This window comes from Littorina saxatilis, linkage group LG15, assembly GCF_037325665.1.
Source record: "Littorina saxatilis isolate snail1 linkage group LG15, US_GU_Lsax_2.0, whole genome shotgun sequence".
Classification (NCBI taxonomy): Eukaryota; Metazoa; Mollusca; class Gastropoda; order Littorinimorpha; family Littorinidae; genus Littorina; species Littorina saxatilis.
In genome coordinates, this window is record NC_090259.1 from 30,335,841 (window position 1) to 30,353,657 (window position 17,817).

Consider the following 17,817-nt stretch of genomic DNA (forward strand, 5'->3'; position numbering starts at 1 on the left):
GCCAAGAAGATCTGTTTACCATACAACCCGTCCAAACCCCAAACAGTGAAAGGGATTCTTGGGTAAGAACTGGTCAATGTTTTGCATATTGTGATTTAGTTAGTAGTCTGTACGTCTGTCTGCCTGTCTTCGTAGTGTGTGTGTGTGTGTGTGTGTGTGTGTGTGTGTGTGTGTGTGCGTGCGTGCGTGCGTGCGTGCGTGCGTGCGTGCGTGCGTGCGTGTGTGTGTGTGAGAGATAGAGCGAATGAATGTAATGTTTGTATGAGAATGTATGATTGTATATGTGTTCTTTATATATAACATTTGACATTGATAAGCACGTTCAGTCTGTATTTGTGTTTCAGTCACTTTGACCTGGAAAAGCTGGAGCGAGGTCCCAAAGAAATCTTCGACCCTGAGATACAGAAAGAACTGCTGGTACTGGAAGAACAGGAGGTATGCTTGCGGATGTCTATTCGCTTTTGTATTGCACTGACGGGCGCAGTGGCGGGGTGGTAAGACGTCGGCCTCCTAATCGGGAGGTCGTGAGTTCGAATCCCGGTCGCTGCCGCCTGGTGGGCTAAGACTAAAGAGTGGATTTTTTTCCGATCTCCCAGGTCAACTTTGTGCAGACCTGCTAGTAACTTAACCCCCTTCGTGTGTACACGCAAACACAAGACCAAGTGCGCACGGAAAAGATCCTGTAATCCATGTCGGAGTTCGGTGGGTTATGGAAACACGAAAATACCCAGCATGCCTACTCAACGAAAGCGGAGTGAAGCTGACTATGCTCTCAGAGTATAGATTGGGGAACCCAAATGGGTAAACGAGCTCACACGTAACCAAAAAATTCTGGAACGCTGAAGAAGAAGAAGTATTGCTCTCAGATAGTATACGTTATTTGTATTTTTGAGCAAAATATGACATTTTACACAGATCGAGACAATCGGTGTTCCTCCGAGACAGTGCAAGCGCTCGATGTGCACAATGACTGTCGAGATCTTTGAAAAATGTCATATTTTGCTCAAAAATACAAATAGCATTTTTGTATCGATCGATTCTGCTTCGAATTCCTTTTAGTTGTTATGATTGAACGCACACAAACATGCACTTTTTTGTAGTCTAGGTTGGCCGCCTAAGCCTAAATAAGAGGTTCTGTCGGCCTCTGACGTCACATATGGCTCAAAGAAGGGAAAGCCAGTGTTCAATCGATACATGAAGTGTTATTTTCAATTTCTATGTCTGAATTACATCTACGGGTCAGAATTGGTGAAGTTCTGAATTAGTCTTGCAAAGAATGTTTTTTCTTTTTTTCTTTTTAAACCAAGGAGAGGAAGTCTCTGTTGCGTCATACAAAGTTCGTTCGCCCACCCCCGTTCCTTCTCCCACCGTACACATATCATTGTCGCGAAATTCTCTTCAGCTAGATTGATGATGTCACAGGGGGAATTAATGGGTCTTCTGTACACAACACATCGTGACATATGAACCCATTTCTTGTACTTTATAATCACGATTTACACAATAGTTTCAAAAGGAGTGGCATACACTTTACTGTTTACTGTCCTCAATAATTACTCATTTGATGTGAAAATAGAATGTCAACTGACAATACAACTGACGGCTGTGAAAAATGCGCAGGGTTCGGTGAACTTCAAGATCGGAGTCCTCTACGCCAAAGACGGGCAAACTACAGACGACGACTTTTACAGTAACGGTGAGTTATTCAATTCAATTCAATTCAATTCAATAAAACTTTATTGGCTGGTTATGGCCTGTTTGTTCCGTGTGTGTGTGGGGGGGGGGGGGGCTGTAGAGAGAAATTCAAGTTGTACGCCCTCACAGCAAAGCCATTAGGGGCATGTTCCCGGATTTTACCCGTACTTTAGATGAGATACACAACAAGTGTATGCGTGTTTAGCACTTATGGCAGAACGACCAAGGTCTTTTACGTGCCACTGTGGTGACACGGGGGTGGGACATGGATGCTGTCTCTGGGTCTGCACATAAAGTCTGACCCGTGTTCGTCCTGGCCCGGATTCGAACCCGCGACCCTAGGGTCACAAGTCCTGTGCTCTACCACCTGAGCTACCCTGGCCCCCAAGGGGTGTGTAGGGGGTTGTAATGAGGACTAGGAACGGGTGAAAAAGGAAGGGCGTAGCATTTTTATGTTAGTCTGGGAGTCAATTGAATGTTCACGTTTTTACATTTAGTCAGGTTTTGACTAAATGTTGTAACATAGACTAGGAATCGAGACGATGGTGGAGGTGGTGGTGGTGGTGGTGGTGTGTGTGTGTGTGTGTGGGTGTGTGTGTGTGTGTGTGTGTTGGTGTGTGTGTGTTGGTGTGTGTGTGCGTGCGTGCGTGCGTGCGTGCGTGCGTGCGTGCGTGCGTGCGTGTGGATGTGTGTGTGTGTGTGCGTGTGTGTGTGTGTGTGTGTGTGTGTGTGTGTGTGTGTGTGTGTGTGTGTGTGTGTGTGTGTGTGTGCAAGAGAGAGAGAGAGAGAGAGAGCCGCGAATGTAGAAAGGGAAAGAATAAGACGATAAGTTGGCGAAATAGAAATGGGATAAAAGCACGCGGAGAAAAGGATACCGAGATCGAAACGTAACAATTTTTGACCTGAGTTTGGGGTGTAGCTCAGTCGGTAGCGCGCTGGATTTGTATCCAGTTGGCCGCTGTCAGCGTGAGTTCGTCCCCACGTTCGGCGAGAGATTTATTTCTCAGAGTCAACTTTGTGTGCAGACTCTCCTCGGTGTCCGAACACCCCCGTGTGTACACGCAAGCACAAGACCAAGTGCGCACGAAAAAGATCCTGTAATCCATGTCAGAGTTCGGTGGGTTATAGCAACACGAAAATACCCAGCATGCTTCCTCCGAAAGCGGCGTATGGCTGCCTAAATGGCGGGGTAAAAACGGTCATACACGTAAAATTCCACTCGTGCAAAACACGAGTGTACCTAGGAGTTTCAGCCCACAAACGCAGAAGAAGAAGAAGAAGACCTGAGTTTAATTTTGGGGGAAATAGAGAGCTTTGGGATCGCAGCATGCCTTTGAAAAAAAGGGCAAGTCTTGCTTCATAAAATGAGGACAATTACAATTCTTATTGTGTTTGTGCTCTCGAAAACGGACAGCGAACAAAACGATTGTGCTTATTCTTTATATAGAGCTTAAACAATGACCACGAGTTGATTACTGGAAAATAAACCACGAGTGGGTATTTGCAACTGCTTGGTAATTCACGAGTGTGCTCCGCACACTCGTGAATTACCAAGCGGCTGCAAATACATACCCACGAGGGTTTATTTTCCAATAATCAACGAGTTGTCGTCATTGTTTAAGTTATTTACACAACGAACAACACGGGTCGAACATGCAGTCATGCAGACGACATTGTGTAGGCAATTTCATTTCAGCCTAATCACTCAGAGTGTCAAATGCGCGTCATTCAAATAGTCCCTTCGATTCTGACACAAACTTTACTTGTGAGCATATTAAAAGTCGAACTCACGTTTAGCTAACGATTTGATCTAAATTTCGATTTCAATGATTGGAATTTCACCGAATTAACTCCAGTGGAATCAAGGGACATTTTTGTGTGAGAGAGAGAGAGAGAGAGAGAGAGAGAGAGAGAGAGAGAGAGACAGACAGACAGACAGACAGACAGACAGACAGACAGACAGACAGACAGACAGACAGACAGACAGACAGTGATTCAAGGCGCACAACTCTAGTACACTACCCAATATTGACGGACTGTGTGATGATATCTGCTGCTATGGGTCTGTTGAGACAGTGATATAAAAATCGAGACCGGAGGTCGAGATTTTGATATCACTGTCGAAACAGACCAATAGCAGAAGATATCATCACACAGTCCGTCAATGTTAGCTATATTACTATTTCTCTGGACATTTTGTATTCACTGTACAGAAATTACAAAAGCATTTGTTTCAATTTTGGCTATTCCATATTCCTCCCTCTAATTATTATTTCTTTTTGTTCACTCTTTTCTTGTACTTTCCAGTGTTTCCAAATGTCTTTTCTTTCAAAAAGTAATTAGTTACTTGCTCAACTAAATTCTTGGATAATTACATTTTCATATATATTTTTTTGTTTTTAAATGTATGTGTCTTTGTTTTTGAAGTGGGGAAGCAATAAAGAGGTCGTCGATATCAAAACTGATATCGACGGAAATGTCGTCGATATCACTTTTGCAATGAGCTCAGTTTTGCCCAATTGACCAATGGAAATCTACGTAACATATGAAATAGCAATATTGTCAGATATCGCGCTGAATCGCCGTTTTTGAGAGACCGATCGAGACAGACAGTGATTCAAGGCGCACAACTCTAGTACACTGTCAGATACCGCGCTGAATCGCCGTTTTTTTGGTGCCGGTGCAGCAGCCGGGTCATCAAAAATGTCCCTTGATTCCACTGGAGTTAATTCGGTGAAATCCCAATCATTCAAATCGAAATTCAGATCAAAACTGTCGCTCGCAGCAGCCATTGTTGTTACAGTTTTGAGTCAACGTTGTATTCTTCCGCAACAGGGTCCAATCGTCTAGGTTTGAAATGATGTCATGTTCTATAAATAAATTCTAGTATTGATTATTTTTTAGCCCTCTTTATTCAAACTTCGAATAATCCACGTGTGATTTTTGGATGTAAAGTAGTTCGTTCTAATTTCTCACTTGTCTAAAAATAATCAACTAGATTTCATCCACTCCTCGGTTGCATTACAGGAGTTGTATAAAATAATTTAACCCTGACCCTATCCAAGACTAATGCGATTGTGTATTTATTTGATCTTTGTGCGAAAGTGTAAATCCTGTATATTATTTTCTCATATTTATTGTATTTATTGTATCTGAGGTGCACATGTTTGTTTTTTTGTGTTCAAGTGCTTTTAGGTTATTTCCGCTTTTCTTCATTTAGACATTACCGCTCCTGGCAGTCAGTTATTGCAGTTATCGCTAAAGATGAATGCATCTGGAATATCTTGCTTGTAGCGCTATTACGCACGAGGGTCTGATTAAGCAATGTTCTCTATTTGTTGATCAAGTGAGTCAGTTGAAGGCTTTGCTAAATACCAAGGCGAACTGATATCTCTCTCTCTCTCTCTCTCTCTCTCTCTCTCTCTCTCTCTCTCTCTCTCTCTCTCTCTCTCTCTCTCTCTCCCTCTCTCTCTCTCTCTCTCTCTCTCTCCCTCTCTCTCTCTCTGTCTCTCTCTCTCTCCCCCTCCCTCTCTCTCTCTCTCTCTCTCTCTCTCTCTCTCTCTCTCTCTCTCTCCCCCTCTCTCTCTTAATATATAATACTCATCCAAATAAGCGTTGATTGAATGTTTTCGCCAAGAGCATCATCATTTTTTTTTTTTTTTTTAGATATTGCCGACAGCGATGAACTCAAAAGAAGTAATCAGTGTTTGCTTATAATGACCACTGCATCAAATCACGCCATATGTTTTTCTTGTATTCAAATAAAATGTAATATAAATATTTATGGAGACGACCTCTTCACCCTTTCCAATCAGTATCTTTCCGTTTGAATACAGATCCAAAAGAATCACGAACAGGACTGATTAAGACGCAGATGATAAAAGAATACTTCCTGATACTTTTTCTTTTGATTTGAACATTAATATTTCTTTCAATTACGCAAAGTGTTCGTGTCTGTTTGTTAAGGTTATAATTTACTTCAAAAGTGATCCTACATATATACAGGATTAATACACGCACACTTTTGACGTGTGCACATGCACTCACACTTTTTGTATAATCATTCGATTGCGAGTTTGAATCTGCTACCGGAAGTTCAGCATAGATAAGAAAGTTCAAAGAATTAAGAAGCTTACTGCACAAAAATACCAGATTATTCTGGGCGTTTTCAGCGTTTTAAGTCTTCATGTGGAAAGTTCTGTAATCATTCTCAGCGTTTCAAGAAGTTTCACCGTCGATGCAAAAGTTCAATGATTATATGTGTGTGTGTGTGTGTGTGTGTGTGTGTGTGTGTGTGTGTGTGTGTGTGTGTGTGTGTGTGTGTGTGTGTGCGTGCGTGCGTGCGTGCGTGCGTGCGTGCGTGCGTGCGTGCGTGCGCGCGTGCGTGCGCGCGCGTGTGCGCGTGCGCGCGTGTGTGGGTGTGTGTGTGTGTGTGTGTGTGTGTGTGTATGTGTGTGTGTGTGTGTGTGTGCATTATAATTGTTGTGTATACTGAGAGTTCGTTCCTGTAAGAGCCTCTGGATTTTTGTAACATTTATGTTTTGTTTTTGGTTTTTGTTGTAAAGTGTTTATGATTGTGTTCTATTCCGTCAATGGCGTCATTCTGGTAATGATGTTGTTATTGCTTTTGTGAAGCGCTTTGTGTGTTCGAAAGCGCTATAGAAATCACCATTATTATTATTATAGAACGCAGCATATTATGTTTGGTTTCCTCATGTTCTGCTGCATGCAATCAGGATCCGCCAACTACAGTTCGTATTCTGCTTCTTTTAAAAAAACGAAAACAAGATGTAACAATCTAAGGTTATTAATTTTTAAATGGTATGATTACAAAAATGAAACTTTTTTTTATAGCTAGAAGGAAGCTGGATTTTTTGTTAATTTTGTTTTTAATTAAACCGAAAACCAATTTTACATGTGTTAGGACTCAAATGGGATCCCGGATTTTCAGCAAGGCTGGGATTTCAATGAAGGGGGTCTCCTTTGAGCTTGCCTCATGCTCCCGTTAGCAAACAAGAATAAGTTGCTTATATATAGCGCGAACAAACAGAGTCAGGCCGTGCTCCCCGCGCTCTACAGCCCAGAAACACGATGCAATAACATATCCACCATTTACCCACACACCCCGGCACAAAATCAATGTGGACATGTGATCAAAGCATGGTATTTTTGTAACGTTTCTGGCAAATTCTTTCTGGCGGCAGATTTCCTTTCTTAATCCCCCAATCACGTAGGCATTTTTGGAGAGACATGGCAGGTTTAAATCGGGGGATTTAATCCAGCGTGGCGAATGTATGATCGATAATCATTTCCGTGTGTGGATATATAGGGCTTGTTTACTAGGGGGCGGGGGGGGGGGGGTAAAAAGATGGTAGGGGGATAGGGATGGGTGTCTGTCTGGTTGTGTGTCTGTCCGTACGTCTGTACATCCGTACGTCCGTCTATCTGTGGTTGTGTGCATCTTTATGTGAGCCTGTATGTGAGGGAATGTAATTTTGTTTCTGCGTGCGTACTTGCGTTCGTGGGTGCGGGCGTGCGTCTCCAAATCACTGGACACTTACGCGTATGTGTAAAACGCGCTTATCGGATTAATCACGCCCTTAATTAGACAATTATGTGGTTACGCTTCCCTGCCGAAAAATATTCACATATATATTGCTATTCTGGTAGACACGTGGGAGACTCGTCGGCATTAAACTTGTCTCATCAAAATATCGGACCCTATTGCTACGCTGAAAACTCACAAGCTGTTAATATTCCAACAACAACAAAAAACGCCACTATATTTTCAGCGAAAGAAAAATCAATTTGTATTCTCTATATAGGATTCAGAAGACAATGCTTCGCTGACAAAAGAATATCGAATTTACTCCAACAAAAGAAGCTTCGTAACTAACGTTTCAGCAATAAGATACCCAATTGTAATTTCCCCCTGAAGAGTTCGTCTACACTTCACAAAGCTACCATAACAAAAACAATATCAAATATACTCCCCCAAAAAGGAGAAAAAGAAACGGGTAACTAACTTTTCAGCACACAAAATCCGTGTTAGTTCTCCACAGAAGAGTTCTTCTTCTTCTTTTTCGGCGTTCGACGGTTACAGAAGAGTTCAAAACTCGACAACGCTACTATACTCGTACCAAAAAAAATACCAAATACGCTCCAACCAAAAAGAAACGAATAACTAACTTTATTTTCAGCTGAGAAAAAAAATATTTTACATTCTCCACACAAGAGCTCTAAATTTCACAACGCTACCATAACAAAAACGATTTCAAATATACTCCAACAACAACAAAACGAAACGGGTAACTAATTTAATTTTCAGTTGGAAAAGTCATTTAAATTTTCCACAGAAGAGAGCTACTCTAGCTAAACAATACCAAATATGCTTTAACCCACACAAAAAGAAACGCGTAACTAACTTTCCATCAAAACCTCAACTCAATTTTTCTGCTCTACAGAGGACGGTTCGGAAGAGTTCTACAACTTCGTGGACCTGCTGGGAGAGAGGATCAAACTGAAGGGCTGGGACAAGTTCAAAGCTGGGCTCGACGTCAAGTGTGAGTAGACCGCCATTGAAATGCAATTCAATTATCAGGCATCACGCGTCTAGCTGTGATTGGTTGAAATTGGCTCGACCTTCAGACTGGAAGTGTGCACGTGACGAGGGTTTCTTTGATGATGAGAGTAACATTTTTTTCTTCTTCTGTGTAGAAGGTCATGGTTGGAAGTAGAAAGGGGGTGGGAGTTTGAGATGGGGTTGGATTTTTTTTTGGGGGGGGGGGAGTTCGGAGACTGATTTCATCAAAGAAAGTAATGAAGACTACTGAGGGAGGAACAACTTGATTTCGGTGCTTTTGTAACGTTAACCGCCTGTGACGCTTGTGCCCATGGCCATGACTGAACGTAAAACTTGTTTGTATTTGTTCGTCCGTGTAATTACGTCTGTCGTGACAGTTTTGCTTGTAACTGTACGGTGACGTTGAGGATGATTATATGTACGCATTTGATAACTACATAGTAATGTTTTTGTGGTTTGTTTGTTTGTTTGGTTGTTTTATTGTTTGTTTCTTTCTTTCTTATGAGCTATTTTAGTGTGTGTGTGTGTGTGTGTGTGTGTGTGTGTGTGTGTGTGTGTGTGTGTGTGTGTGTGTGTGTGTGTGCGTGTGTGCGTGCGTGCGTGTGTCTGTCTGTCCGTCTGTCTGTCTGTCTGTCTGTCTGTGTCTGTCTGTCTCTCTGTCTGTGTCTGTGTGATATCTAAATGAGGGTTGTTGTTCATTTGCAGCAAACACCACGGGGGAAGAGTCAGTGTACACGATATACGAGGGTCACGAAATTATGTTCCATGTGTCAACATTCCTGCCTTTTTCCAGGGAAAACAAACAACAGGTAAACATGCACGATGTAAGATGACCATGTCATGGCGGCGCTGCTGCTTTAATTTATAAGCATACATTTCTTCCCCTATGAACCGTCATATCAGCGATTCCAAATCTCTCCAGACTTTTAACTTTAATGACAGCATCCTTCTATTTGAAAATTTACCAAACCTTAACAACATGGTTGCTATCTGTTGCTATTTTGTTGAAATTATGTAGCCAATTGACAGCGTAGTTGCCTATTGGATAAGACGCCCGCCTCCCAAGCGCAAGGTCGATGGTTCGGATCCCAGCCGTACCGGGTGGGGTAAGGGTTGAACTTGTTCCGATCTCCCTGGTCAACGTTTATGCAGACCTGCTGGTGCCTTATCCCCCTTCGTATATACACGCAAGCACAAGACCAAGTGCACATGGAAAAGGTTCTGTAATCCATTTTCAGAGTTTGGTTGGTTATAGAAACACGAAAATACCAAACATGCATCCCCCGAAAGCGGCGTATGACTGCGTATGGCGGGGAAAAAACGGTCATACACGTAAAAACCGTGGGAGTTTCTCCCTATGTACGGAGAAGGAAGAAGGTATCACATTGACATATAACAGTGTCAGTCACGTAAGCAGTCCATGAAAACAATTCTCCTCCTGCTCAGAAAGTCAACCAGGCTGGGGAGTTTTGTTCTGTCTCCTGGTGGAAGGATATGGTTAGAGCTGGTGAAAACTGGGAGAGATTTGTTCTGATGTTCCTTGCCATTTACACGGGAAGGACAGTCCCTTTAAATACTGATTGCCTCAACCTGCTGTAGCGGAGTTTAATCGCTATTTTTTTCTCTCGCTTCGAGATATGTACACCTTCTTTTTTTTGTTAACATGTCAGTTGTCCTTAAACTCTATCTTAAATCCAGATTACAATAGCTTCCAGGGTTTCGATTGTAACTCAAACCCGTTTCTTTTTGGAGCCATCCATTTGCCATCAATGCCATCAATGCCATTTGCTAAATGACAAATGGACCTATTCCGTTGCGTGCAAGCACAAGAGTGTCCCATTCCAATAGAAACCCTGCATCGCACAATGCAGTTTCATGGATGCAAAACCCTTTTTTAATCTTGCAAAGCGTTTTCCTCACCTCGATAATTTCAGTGATGTGATGTGAATGTTCTCGTAAATTTTCCAAGCTCTAGGTTTTGTTATGTTCTCTTGTCACAGAATAATGTAAATGGCATTTTGAAATGAAGTGAAATGAAGCGCCCCGCCTAACCTGGACTATGGTTGAAAGTTCTGTTGGGTAACAGCAGCCAGATGTTCTTGTTTTGTTAAAGGCATATGTACGCGCTCCCGTGTTTACAAAGTGTAGTTTGCCCATAATCGATGTCAAACGCACCATAAGACCATGTAATGACGATATGTCGCCATGCGCGGACCATATACATGCATTACAGCTTGTTTTAGAGTCTCAAAAACTTTGGATGTAAACAAAGACGCGGAGTTATTTCCCTTGCGTCAACGCTACCTCTGTTGGCAAATCTATAAATAGGACGATCCAGATCAAAATGAAAATTAACATATCTCAACATTGAAGGGGTCCTAGACCACATTATTTTGCAGGGAACTTAATTTAGCATGTCTCCAGCTGTTGGTAAAGCAATTAGCGTGTATAGTCATCGAGTACATATGGCTTTAAGATAGCTCAATTCTGCCTAAAATTTGAATGTCTCTATTTGAGATAATACAGTAGCATTGTGTTGTATTGTATCGTATTTTTTTTTATTCCCCCCTCTGCTTCTTTACCTCTGTAAACTTGTAGAGCTAGTTATTTTTCGATAAGGACCCAGCAACCAAACAAATAACGAGCCAGCAACAGCCTGAATCCTCGATAGCTCATGGGTAGAGACTGTACACATTGTGGATCTACTTTTTGCAACCCAAAAGTTCAGAACACTCTAATGTACAAAATATACATTTCTGGAGCAAACAATACAACCATACCGCATTTAAACCAGCAACTACAGGCTTGAACACATGGATCTCAATATAAAATCCATGAGTTTGGTTGTTTTCTGAATTCAGATCTGCCGTGCACAATCGTTTATCGCTAGCAAGATTCCAAGGAAAAGTAACTCTCATACTTTGTCTAGCGACACGAGTAGTTCCCCTTCCAGATTTCGGCTGCATCGACAAGACTGCAATCCGACGGTCAGTTTTCAACAATATTTCATTTTATAAACAGGTCACACGCAACCAAATGCACACATCTCATCAATTTAAAGAACATAAAGCGGTTTCATACACTATTTTCCCCAGAAAACTGAACTTCATACAGTAATTAACGTTAGAACACGGGTGCAAAAGTTCGTCTGCTAGTCCCATTTGACGAAAGAACATTATCCTAAGCGATACTAAAACATAAACAGAACACACAATATTTGCCTTTACCACCACAGCAGAATAACAGCATATCTGTGTACTTGATTTTAGTCCAAAACAGGGAAACTGACAAGAAGTGTTAACCGAATGGAATGATTTGCACGGAACTATACAACCGCGCATTAATCGATCGCCTGCGCAGGTTGACTGGTTGAGTGATTCGGATTCGATCAAACTTTCGCACAAAAACTCCTGTTTTCTTTGAATAACTGAAGAAAGGAGGAATAAAGAGGTTACACACCTCGTCTCAGTGATTATTAAAAATAATGGTCTCAGTTCGCGGTCATGAAAAAGCTCGCTGAAGCTCGCATTTTTCATGATCCGCCAACTTCGACCATTATTTTTAATAATCACTGAGACTCGGCATGTAACCTCTACGTATTGTATTGCGTTGCGTTGCGTTGTGTTGTACTGTAATCTATATATATATACGACTTGTGTCTGTCTGTGTGTCTGTGTATCTGTGTATTTGTGTATTTGTGTATTCGCCATGCACGGCCAAAGTTCTCGATGGATCTGCTTCAAATTTGGCGGGCTTATTCAGAGAGACCCCGGACACAACCTCATCGATGAGATATTTCAACACGTGCTCTCAGCGCGCAGCGCTGAACCGATTTTGGTTCCACCTCAGCTATTTTGGTTCCACCTCAGCTACCCGGGCCCCCATACCGACACACCAAAGCCAAAGTTCTCGGTGGATCTTTTTCAAATTTGGACACCGTATTCAGCTACACCCCGGACACAATATCATCGATGAGATATTTCAACACGTGCTCTCAGCGCGCAGCGCTGAATCGATTTTGGTTTTTGTGTTCATTTCACCATTATAAGTAACTCTTCCTTATCTTCTCATATTCTCCAGGTTTTCAGCGTTTACCTCCCTTCCTTCGTAATGGTGCACTATAGTGTGAGTGGAGCGTCTTCGGATATTCCCGGCGTTCTGTTACTGTTACTATTTTTAGAAGGTCAACGCAGTGTCCAGAACGTAAATTGGACCCGTAAATTATCCTCACTGTAAAAGTGCAAAGGTCGAATCAATTTATAGCCACGCGAAAAATACACTGTCATCTATCTCTCTATAGATACGGCTTCTCTGTGTTTTTGTGTGTGTGTGTGTGTGTGTGTGTGTCTCTATGTGAGCAACACCTGTGCATTGTTCAGTTCTGTTTGTGATGTGGTCTGGCGGGTTTTGTGTAAATTTATGTACTGGCCTTCCTTTTAGAAGCCATAACTTGCTCAGTCCTGTTTGAGTGGAGCTCGCCTCCAAAGGTGATTAACACGGTTACATTCGTCGACAAGGATGGGACTCGATATGGTCAGGAATGGCATTATGGCCACTGAATCATTTTCGTGCTGTTCCCATTCCACGAATCTGGGAGGGACCTAAGCTTGGCGGGTCCATTGTTCGGACCCGGCGAAGCCGGCGTACGGCTCTAAGTACTTCTTCCCGGCGAAGCCGGCTACCCGGCGAAGCGGGTATTCATTCTAGTGTAATATACTGCACGTACTGCACTGTACTGTACTGTACTGTATTGCACTGTACTGTACTGTAATGTACTGTACTGTTATGTACTGTACTGTATTGGATTGGATTGGATTGGATTCCTGCGGGTGCACCCGGAGAACCTATTTTTATGTAAAAAAATTAAGATTCTTAACAAGATTTAAAGTATTGATTGTAAAAGAATCTGAATATTAAGGAATCATCTACATTTTACTTTAATACGCCATAAGTGTGAATAGATTTTAGAAAAGGCTGAGTACAAAACAGAAAGTAAGATCGATGCTGAATCAGTCTCGAATGATCCTCTGGGTTCTCAAGACAAGAAACAACACGAAACATCAAACACAACATGATATTGCGCTGCACAATATTGTATTGTATATGCTACCTAAAATGTTCGTAGAAATTGACGTTAATTTCGATACAAGAAACAACAGTTAACAAAACATGACCAAATAAGCAGGGGCGGACGAGGGGGGGGGGGGGGGGTTATGGGGTTTCCGGAAACCCCCCCCCCCCCCCAAATTTTTTTTTTCAAATTGTGTTCTTTTTGGGTATTAATCAGTGACAAAGTCTGCTGCCTGAAACTGGTAATGATCATCCTCACAATGCACCAGATTGCACCATTTTGCATCCTTTTTTTCAAAATGTTTCGGGGGGACATGCCCCCGGACACCCCTAGCAAGCTAGGCGCTTTGCGCCGTCGGCTCGGCGCTTCGCACCCATATCTTCACAATATACTTTTGGAACCCCCCCCCCCCCCCCTAAAATGAACTGATCTTTCTTTCTTTCTTTATTTGGTGTTTAACGTCGTTTTCAACCATTCAAGGTTATATCGCGACGGAAATGAACTGATCCGCCCCTGATAAGTGTATTGTATTGCATAGTATTGCATTTTATATTGTATCTAAATTGTCGCAGAAAGTGAGTTTCCTTTTACTTCTACGATGAATGAGTGTGTCCAATTAAGCCACCCCAGAGACATCCTGATTTGCCTTCGTCAAAAGTTCGTGAGTTCCGATGTTCGCGAGTTTGTTGAAGTGGTGACGTCACATCCCGTCACGGTCACCACTTTCTAATTTCGGTCCAGATCTACGCGAAGTTCTTCGTGCGTTCGTCTGTTTTTCGAAACAGTGATGACGAGTTGTGTTATATATGACGAGTCTTTTTTATCGGAATATTCCAGACATCTGAATATGCTGGGTACACAAGCAACACTGAATTTTTTTTCGATTTTTAGATTCATTCCTGTAAAATCTCCCAACCCTAAAACAAATAGGTCTAGTGGAAACAAGTGTCTTGTGCAAGAGAGATCAAGGGAGATAATTGGCAGGATATGTCGCCCGTCGACTCAAGTTCTGAGTTTTGTGTGGGTATCAGTGTTCATGCACTACGTCTCCAAAATGAACAGTTTACAGATGCACAGTCCACAGAAACGTCGTAAAGATATTAAACTTTAACACTGCGCACATAAAACATATTTTTAACATTATGAAAAGGACTAAAAGTACTCACGAAGATTGCTGATTGAGGTTCGTCAAACATGCCTTTTTCACCACGCAGATCCCGATCTTCGGCAAGCAGTGGTGAGCGCCAAAAACCAAGCGCATGCGCATTGAGGCACAAAGTTAAAAATAGAGAGGAAATCCCCACCACCGACGAATGTTCGTCTGACGAAGGTTGAATCTGGATGTCCCTAATATCTGACAAAGATGGTGGCGTGGTCGTTGGTCCCTTCAACCTCTCTGGCTACGCGGAACCGATTCGGTTTTGTTTCCTTTCTTTTGATAAAGAAAACCAATGAGCGTTTCTGGGGTGATAACGCGAGACAGCTCCTGTGATCTTGCCGCGAGGTGGCGCCAGTTACCAGCCGAAAGAAAGAAGGGGAATAACCTCACCAGAACCGACCATTGTCTGTTTACCGTATAAAATGCACGACTTACACACGAACTGTTACCAAACCGATATGCTATTTGGGACCAGTGCAAGTGGGTTTTTGAGTCACTTGAGAAAAAGTGACTCTATGTAATCGGTCAGTGTTAGTCTGTCCGGCCGGCCGTCCGGCCGGCCGGCCGTCCGTAGACACCACCTTAACGTTGGACTTTTCTCGGAAACTATCAAAGCGATCGGGCTCATATTTTGTTTAGTCGTGACCTCCAATGACCTCTACACTTTAACGATGGTTCGTTGACCTTTGACCTTTTTCAAGGTCACAGGTCAGCGTCAAAGGAAAAATTAGACATTTTATATCTTTGACAAAGTTCATCGGATGTGATTGAAACTTTGTAGGATTATTCTTTACATCAAAGTATTTACATCTGTAGCCTTTTACGAACGTTATCAGAAAAACAAGGGAGATAACTAGCCTTTTCTGTTCGGCAACACACAACTTAACGTTGGGCTTTTCTCGGAAACTATAAAAGTGACCGGGCTCAAATTTTATGTGAACGTGACTCCCAGTGACCTCTACACTTTGACGTCTGCTTTGGTGACCTTTGACCTTTTTCAAGGTCACAGGTATGTCTTGAAGGAAAAAAATTGAAATATCATATCTCTGAAACTATTCATCGGATTTGATTCAAACTTTATAGGATTATTCTTTACATCAAATTATTTACATCTGTATTGTGTTTTGAATAGCAATTTCTTCCTGTCCATCTGATGCCTCATATAATATTCAGAACTGCGAAAGTGACTCGATCGAGCGTTTGCTCTTCTTGTTTCCTTTTTCGTGTGATCTTGCCGCGAGATGGCGCCAGTTACCAGCCGAAAGAAAGAGGGGGCATAACCTCACCAGAACCGCCCATTACTTATCCCATACTTTTTGATGACAGGTGGAGAGGAAGCGACACATTGGCAACGACATCGTGAACATCGTGTTCTTGGAGTGTGACCCGGACAAGACTCCTTCCTTCAAACCCAGCATGATGAAAACACGCTTCACACGTATCCTTGGCTGCTTGCTCTGCAAGATTTTATTTCCTTATGTGAATTGGGGATGTCATGGGAAAATAACTGTAAACTGGACCACAACTGGAATTTCTAGACGCAGAAATACAGTTGAAACAAAACTGAATGGATTGCTAGCATTTTAAGTATGGGTTAAGAAAAGAACAGAAATAAACCGAACGCATTATGACACTTAATACAAACAAATCAGTTAGAAGCACTGAACTTGTCCTATTCGTCTAAGATGCAAAACTCGTACAAAACTCTGTAATGCAAAACACTTGAATGTCATAATAATTCTTATATTACAGGCAGGCTGGGTGTGTCAAAGAACATATCCCATTTCAATGTACCATTTTAATGGACGACAAAAGTGTTGTTATTGAAGTGTTGTTATTGTTATTGTCAACAAAAGCATGCTGGTTGTTTGCCACCCTTTAAGAACAGAGGTTTCTGAACTTTAGAAATAAGCAGTGAAACGCGAATCTTTGGTTCCTTAAGTCGACATTAGATATATTTCTGGTGGTTGTGCACAACCCTAAGAATAACAGCTACAGGTATGTATCAATTGTTTTTAAATTTTTTACCACTGATGGCTCTTGAAGCGTTATTTAATGTAAGAATGTGATTGAAATGCTTACGTAGTAAGCCACAGTTTTATGTTTTTCAATTTTTGCAGGAAAAAAATACACAGTATGCCGATGTTTTATGTTGTGCATCTTTTGCAAAAGGAAACGTTTCTTGCATTTGATGGAATACGCTTTTGATCTAGAAACATGACATGCTAGTAATCCCGGAGCCATTGGCGTCATAAAACGTTATCACTATTCACAACTTGTCTGAGATGAGTTCATTTCATTGTCAGTAAGTGTAACTGTTCTGACTCAGGCTTTTATCGGCGAAAATGATTCAAAAATCCTTTCTCTAAGAAATACCCAGTAGCGAACACACACGGCTGACTGGCAGGCGTGAAGTCTTTGCACGTTTTGTTTTTAAAGTTTCTGACACACTCGGACTGATTATGATTTCCTGACCTTTGCGTTAAATACTGTAATGGAAATGTCAAAGATGGAAGACACAATGACATGAAGCCTTGTCTCTAGGTTGACGGTGTTCTCAGAAGAAAGTGTGCCATTGTTTGGTCCCCCGCTTCCGGTACCTCCAGTGTTCTTCGACCCTGACGAGTTCAGAGACTTCCTGCTGGTGAAAAGTAAGTTGATCCTTGTTTTTCTATAGGTCTGTATTTTGCCCAGCCATTTTTTATGGGCACAGTCATTCGTGTGAAATAGTTCTGCTCGCTATATCAAATCTGCCGCTATATCAAATCTGCCGCATCAAATCTGCCGCTATATCAAATCTGCCGCTATAACAAATCTGCCGGGGATTTGACATTGGATATGATGGCCCTCCCTCCACTTGAAAGCTCACCAAAAATTAACATCCTGACTGCTTCATGTGCAGTTGGAGTTTATTTATGAATTAATTCCTAAACAAATAGCCACTAGGTTCTGCACTGTATACAGGCAGGATGTTCGTTATTGGAGTGCGTGCAAGTGGACGGGTGGCAACATTCCATGTAAAAGCCTGACACGGTCTGAGATTGTTAGCAGAATATTTTACACGGGAAGGACCGTGCCTGTTAAACTTCGCTAAGTTCCTGATTGAAAAAGAAGTCGGTCCCTTCTCTAAGTCCGTACTTTAGCCAACCGGTTTAAGATTTATGAAGTGTTCTTCTTGTGAAAGATATTAAGCTGGCCGTTCCGGTGTACTTTAAGCCTGCATTATCTGCTTGCTTAAAAAAAAGGGGGAATTATAGCTCAGTTGTGTCCCCGGTGTATGTGAGTAGGTGTTTCTTTTTACATTTAGTC

General features: G+C 42.0%; 1 protein-coding gene across 1 annotated transcript in view; it reads left to right on the forward strand.

Annotated features, from left to right (window-relative positions):
• Positions 1-17,817, forward strand: part of LOC138947982 (GTPase-activating Rap/Ran-GAP domain-like protein 3) — a 39,639-nt gene that overhangs the window by 12,004 nt on the left and 9,818 nt on the right. Inside the window, exons 5-12 of the mRNA XM_070319508.1 lie at positions 1-62; positions 345-435; positions 1,621-1,696; positions 8,160-8,258; positions 8,984-9,087; positions 15,835-15,946; positions 16,461-16,506; positions 17,053-17,159. The exon at positions 1-62 is cut by the window's left edge and continues 3 nt beyond it. Of these exons, the coding sequence (XP_070175609.1) occupies positions 1-62; positions 345-435; positions 1,621-1,696; positions 8,160-8,258; positions 8,984-9,087; positions 15,835-15,946; positions 16,461-16,506; positions 17,053-17,159 (697 nt within the window). The remainder of the gene's footprint in view (positions 63-344; positions 436-1,620; positions 1,697-8,159; positions 8,259-8,983; positions 9,088-15,834; positions 15,947-16,460; positions 16,507-17,052; positions 17,160-17,817) is intronic.